The sequence below is a fragment of the Danio rerio genome, chromosome 16 (genome assembly GCF_049306965.1).
Source record: "Danio rerio strain Tuebingen ecotype United States chromosome 16, GRCz12tu, whole genome shotgun sequence".
Classification (NCBI taxonomy): Eukaryota; Metazoa; Chordata; class Actinopteri; order Cypriniformes; family Danionidae; genus Danio; species Danio rerio.
Genome location: NC_133191.1, coordinates 47,302,703 through 47,309,486, shown reverse-complemented (window position 1 = coordinate 47,309,486; position 6,784 = coordinate 47,302,703). Strand labels below are relative to the sequence as shown.

General features: G+C 39.0%; 1 protein-coding gene across 2 annotated transcripts; it reads left to right on the top strand.

Annotated features, from left to right (window-relative positions):
* The first annotated feature begins 529 nt into the window (after window positions 1-529).
* txnipb (thioredoxin interacting protein b) lies at window positions 530-4,048 on the top strand. 2 transcript variants are annotated; one of them, XM_073924901.1, is made up of 6 exons: window positions 530-967; window positions 1,515-1,590; window positions 1,681-1,828; window positions 1,921-2,280; window positions 3,052-3,336; window positions 3,430-4,048. In XM_073924901.1, exons 1-6 carry the CDS (start codon window positions 709-711, stop codon window positions 3,439-3,441), a joined length of 1,140 nt encoding a protein of 379 aa, XP_073781002.1. In that variant the 5' UTR covers window positions 530-708; the 3' UTR covers window positions 3,442-4,048. The 2 variants fall into 2 exon arrangements, with proteins under 2 accessions (XP_073781002.1, NP_001239433.1); NM_001252504.1 differs by having other exon boundaries at window positions 531-967; window positions 3,433-4,048.
* Window positions 4,049-6,784: the final 2,736 nt, after the last annotated feature.

The window sequence follows — 6,784 nt, the reverse complement described above, 5'->3', positions numbered from 1 at the left end:
ATTGTGGCAGTATCAGGGGCAGTATTTATATTTAACATGCATTTGCATGGTACTCTAGGGTAATTTTGCAAAAATACTAATTAAATTAGTTTGTCCAAAATCGTGATCTTTTACTGTTTGAACAGTACGTAAACACTTACATGTTTGGTGCTAGGAACAAATAACTTCCTTATGCATAAAGAACCCCACTCTATTATGCATATGCCACACGTGTGAGAGTCCATATAACATTGTTTTGGATCATGTGCCCATGCAGTGCGCATTCATTCTCCACCCCTGCTCCATATAATTACTCCACCTCCAAGTCGACTTCTGCCCCTTACCCATGAGCTGTCCACGCGCTCTGGACAGACTGTCATTGGCCCGAATGAACGCAAACAGCCCCTGCGTCCTATGGGAGAGACGCGCGTGGGGCGATCCACGGGGCGCATGTGGGTGTCCAGCACTGATGCCCATATCTGTGTCCAGCTCACATCATCATCAGAGCGGCCGTGTGAAGTATATAACCACCCACTCCCACTTAGTGTTTACCGACAGAATAGTCACCAACAGATTTCCAAAACATCTAAAATAGTATTATAATAGATAACATCAGAACGTAATGGTGAGCTTGTTGCGCAACTGATTCATTCACTTTTAAAACAACTCAGAAGGTACCTTTAATTTGAGTATCGTAAAAATTATTCAAAAACTAGCTTAAAAAGAAAAATGGGCGTACTGACGAAGAAACCCAAGGCCTTCGAGGTTCAAATGAGTGACCCAAACAAGATCGCGTACAGCGGCGGAGATAAAGTGGCCGGGCGGGTGATCGTGGAGGTGGCGGAGCTGCTGAAGGTCTCCGCCGTCAAACTGTTCGGAGTCGGATGCGCTAAAGTCAATTATAAAAAGGGAAAACTGCACTGCAGCGAGGAGATTGAGTACCTGAAATATGAAGAAATTCTTCATCTTGATCATCATTCAACAACAGGTGAGACACAAACTCTGCTCCGTGTGAATTCAGTCTACTTTTCCTGTCAGGAATTTCCGGACGCCGTATAAATTAGTTCGACTCTCCAAATGATATTTGTGGTGGTCAGCATTAACTACCAGCTTTCCTAAATTTATCTTGACTAAAACTGTAATAAGTTGCAATAAATTTGAGAAATCTACAATATATGACAGTGACTAGGCAGAAAGTGCAGCAGTTACGCACCAACTGTCTAAATAAGGGCTAGGCTACTTAGCTTAGTCTGAATAAACTTTAAATCTTACTTTTATTGTCACTAAAACGTTTTAAAACAAGTATTAACTGTTTAGTTTAGAAAAGCCATTGTTTTGTGGTGATCATGGTTTAACGACAAAGGCCTAACCTTGACCTTAAGTGATTATGGGTGGGAAGGGGGCCATTTTAAATTAAAAATCAAGTTTTTTGATAAACATTTTTTGAGTGTGTTTGAGAGAAAATTTGTGTGAGACATGTTGTGGATTTTAATGATGGGTTTCAAAGGTTTCTCAAAACAATCTCTTCTCCACAGATGATGAAGGCTCCATCACTCTCAGGCCTGGAAACAGATACGAATTCATGTTTGGGTTCGAGCTTCCTCAGTCAGGGTGGGTTTTCTTTTAGAAAATCATCATTACTAATCCTAAAAATATGTGTGTGTATTTCTAACATAATTATTTTTAATGCTAAATCTCTAGGTGCTTAGTTTCATCTTATGAGGGGAAGTTTGGCTCAGTCCAGTACTACGTGAGGGCAGTCATGGAGAAATCATCCCAGACGTTTGCAGAATGCAAGCGATATTTCGAGGTGGTGGAACCCATTGATGTGAACACTCAAGAGCTCATGGTGATTAATCCCAGACTTGTCACTTATATTATTAAAATATGAATGTATTTCAAACATGAAATAGTAATTTGGTACGTCCTGCTTCATTGTAGGCTCCGGTTAAAGGATCGAAACAGAAGAAAGTCACCTGCATGTTTATTCCCGATGGCAGCGTTTCAATAGTTGCTAGCATAGGCCGCAAGGGTTACTGCGAAGGAGAAGACATTTGCATCGATGCTCAGTTCGAGAACACCAGCTCTCGGATTGTCATTCCCAAAGCCGCCATCATAGCCAAGCACATTTACCTGGCCAATGGTCGCACCAAAGTGTTCGAAGAGAAACTCACTTCTGTTAGGGGAAACCACATCATCTCTGGCATGGGTGATATTTGGCAGGGCAGAGTCCTCCGTGTGCCCAAGCTGAAGCCCACCATCTTAGGCTGTGACATTATTCACGTCGACTACTCTCTAAGGGTGAGTTATATTCTTAAAGAATCTACACCTTTTTCGGGAGGAGAGGGGGATAGGCTAATTTTACAACTCTCCTTAAGTTAAACATTTGAGTTTTACCATTTTTTTAATCTATTTAGCCGATCTCCGGGTCTGGAGGGAGCCCTTTTAGCTTAGCTTAGCATAAATCATTGAATCAGATTAGACCATTAGCATTGTTCGAAACAAAAAGTTTTGATAATTACTAAGTAGAGATAATTAAGAAAAATACTTAGACTAAAAGAAATGTAAAGTTGCAATTTTCTAGGTCAATATGTCTAGAAACTATTTACCATATTCTTCATGTAAGAATAAGCGTAGACATTAGAACCTTAATGGCTTAAGACTACCAGTCTTATTCCCTTTCAATGATTTTAAGCCAAAAAAAGTGTCTTATGTAAACACACTTCTTTCATTTCAGAATAAGGTCAATACTCTTATGCAGCATAATAATCAAGGAACTTTGCTGCCGTACCATGACTTTTGTACGTTTTTTTAAAGGCGATGCTAATGGTCTAATCCGATTCAATGAATTATGCTAAGCTAAGTTAAAAGTTCTACCGTCAGACCAGAAGATCGGCTGATTTGATTCAAAACTTTCAAAACTCATCTGTTTAACTCTTGTTGACTTGTAAAAAGAGCCTATTTCCAAAAAAAAAAAAAAAAAGTGAAGTGTTGCTTTAATAATCAATGCAGACACCTCATATTCAATCAGATCAGAGTTTAACATGTTCTCTCTCTGTCTCTGGTATCTAGATCTACTTGCACATCCCAGGAAGTGAAAAGCTGATCCTAGAACTGCCCCTGGTCATTGGGACGATCCCCTACAATGGCATGAACAGTCGCACCAGCAGCATGAGCAGCCAGGAGAGCGCCTCTAGTACCTGCGTGTCACTCCCGTCTTCTCCACCCAGCTACAGCAACATCTCCAACCGCATGGATAGTTCGTTTATTCCTCTGCTGGATGATTACGATGAGGATGACAGTCCAATCTTCATGCAGATTCATCATCCTCTCCCCCCTCCTCCACTGTACACTGAGGTACACACACAAACACACACACGTATAAATACAGACAGAACACAGCCTCAACCCTAGTTGATATCAAGAATTGTGTCTCTTTCTTTGATTAAGCAGCATATCTGAGACTGCACTGGAAGTGGAGTTTTTTCAATCGCTGCCTCAAAATATTCAACTCCAGATGAAGATCAAATGGAGGAAGATTCAGATTTCGAAAAAAGGACCATGCATACTTGTGGACTATCTATCTTTGGTGAAGTCATCTGAGGGCGATTTATTCAATCACAGGACATTTTTGCTGATGTAAGAATCCATCTTTTGAATTCTACAATCTGTGTGTTTAATTGTGAACCGTCCTCAGCATCTGAGAGTTTGTGGATTTATCATTTTGCCATATTGGCGCAATATTCAACCGGCTCTTTTTCCAAATTGGAATGTATAGAGTGTATGTTCATTCATATCCAAGGGACTTATAATTTTGTGCTGTTTTGTGAGTGGAAACCATATTGCGTATCATATTGAGTTGTTTGTTTGCTCACCTGCATGGGTATTTCTAATTAAATATAGAAATCAGAATATGCATTTATATGATTATATACAACAGACATATGTAGTCAGTTTGCTATAGTCTGTAATAGAGTATCATTGCCAGATGTCTTGAAAAATATTTGTATTAATTTTTTTATTTGAACATCACAGTTCTACCGATACAATAAAACATTCAATTATCAAATCCAGTCCAGTGTCATTGGTATTAGACCGCATCTATCTATCTATCTATCTATCTATCTATCTATCTATCTATCTGTCTGTCTGTCTGTCTGTCTGTCCGTCCGTCCGTCCGTCCGTCCGTCCGTCCGTCCGTCCGTCCGTCCGTCCGTCCGTCCGTCCGTCCGTCCGTCCATCTATCTATCTATCTATCTATCTATCTATCTATCTATCTATCTATCTATCTATCTATCTATCTATCTATCTATCTATCTATCTATCTATCTATCTATCTATCTATCTATCTATCTATCTATCTATCTATATCTATCTATCTATATCTATCTATCTATCCTTTGCTCTGACTGGAATTTTCTATAAATGCATCTGTCTTGTTTGTATGTTTACTGTGCTGTATATTCATTCATTCATTCATTCATTCATTCATTCATTCATTCATTCATTCAATTTCCTTCAGCTTAGTCTCTGATTTATTAGAGGTGACTGCACTGAGACATCATGCAGTCGTACCTGACAAAAAGTCATGTCACCTATCCCAGTTTTATGAACAGCAAACACTAATTGACTTCTAGTTGATCATTTGGTATCTGAAGTGGCTTATATGAAAGGCAAAGGCCTCTAGATTACGCTTATTTTACCCAAACAAAATACGATCATGCCTTGATTTTTAGTTATTTAATTATAAGACAATAAGGTCTGACTTTGCTTAGAAAAAAGTCTTGTCATTCAACTGATATAGTGTACAGTATAGAATATAAAGTCATGGTGCAGTGGAAAAAGAATGAATATTGTGTATGACTCCCATCAGTTTGGAGGACTGCATTCATACATCTCTGCAATGACTCAAATAACTCATTAATAAAGTCATCTGGAATGGCAAAGAAAGCGTTCTTGCAGGACTCCCAGAGTTCATCAAGATTGTTTGGATTCATCTTCAATGCCTCCTCCTTCATCTTACCCCAGACACGCTCAATAATGTTCATGTCTGGTGACTGGTCTGGCCAATCCTGGAGCACCTTGACCTTCTTTGCTTTCAGGAACTTTGATGTGGAGACTGAAGTATAAGAAGGAGTGCTATCGTGCAGAAGAATTTGCCCTCTCCTGTGGTTTGTAATGTAATGGGCAACACATTTGTCTTGATACCTCAGGCTGTTGATGTTGCCATACACTCTGCTGATCTCTCGTATGCCCCCATACTAAATGTTACCCCAAACCATGATTGTTCCTTTACCAAACTTGACCGATATCTGTGAGAATCTTGAGTCCATGTGGGTTCTAATAGGTCTTCTGCAGTATTTGTGATGATTGGGAAGCAGTTGAACATGATTTATTGTAAAAATCTACCTTCTGCCACTTTTCCAAATGATCAACTAGAAGTCAAGTTATTATTTGTTTCTCTTACAATTGGAATCAACCTCAAGGCCTTTGTCAGGTAGTGTAAAATGCGCTAATAAACATTTTACAGTCAGTAACAATATTAAGAGTGTAGCTTTGTTTCTGTGTATTGGTGCAGAGTCTGTCTACAGTCCTGGCATAGGGATGAATAGACAGGAAAGGTTGACAGCAGACGACAAAACATGTGGCGGTGTTAAAGCACCTGTTGTGTGTATCAAAAGAGGGATATTTTACAAGAGCTATTTACTCATGGCTAAAGCACGTCCATGCATGGGCCGGCGATCAGAATAGCACTTTCGTTATGTAACTCTAATCTAGTTAGGCAAAGTGAACGTGCTGGCAACTCCCAGACAGATCAGACTACATACAGCGTACAGTATTCCTACAAAATATTATGCTCTATTTTGGGATGGTTCAACCAAAAAGGAAAACCTGTTTGACTTTCTTTCTTCTGTTGAACACCAGAGAAGATGTTTTGAAAAATGTTGTATGCTGGCACCCATTGACTTTACCATCAATTAGCATTCTTCAAAATATCTTCTTTTGTGTTCAACAGAAGAAAGAAACTTGTGAAGGTTTAAAATCTCATGAGGCAGAATAAATGATTAGGTCATTTTCATTTTTGGGTGAACTATCCTTTAAGCGGCTCATCCTTCAATAGAGACATTTGTATTAAACTGCACCAGCATTCTACCATCACTCTGAATTCTGACTGATATGCTAAAATGTTCCACAATCTGTAATGTTATAGTGTTTTGTTTTTATTTTTTCTAATCAATGTAAAGCTGCTTTGACAAAGAAATAAAGATGACATTTAAAGTCCATGTGAAATTTTCATTTTACAAGTGTGATCAGTCAATTTGCGCAAGTTTATCCAATTTAAAAAAGTTTGCTTTTGGTAATCTTCAATCAAAATCTGACCATTGCCTTCACGTTTGGTGTGGCCATTCTTCTCTGTTGATGTTTACTGACAACTTACAAAGCCCTAAACGGCTTAGCTGCCCAGTATTTGAGGGAGCTATTGGTGTATTAAAGCCCCTCACGTCCACTACGCTCAATTAATTCTGGACTATTGATTATTCCCAGAATATCAAAATCACCTGTAGGCGATAGATCTTTCTCTTAACTGGCACCTAAACTCTGGAACAGCCTTCCTAGCACAGTTCGGGAAGCAGACAAACTCTGTTAGTTTAAAACTGGAAAAGACACATCTCTGCGTTAGCATACACAAAATACAAAGACTGTTGAAATCCAAATCCTCTAAAGGATTGTTGTTCTACATTATTTAGGGCAACTGGAGCTGGGAACACTTACCTGAAGAGATTATCTTGGCTCATGTTAGTTT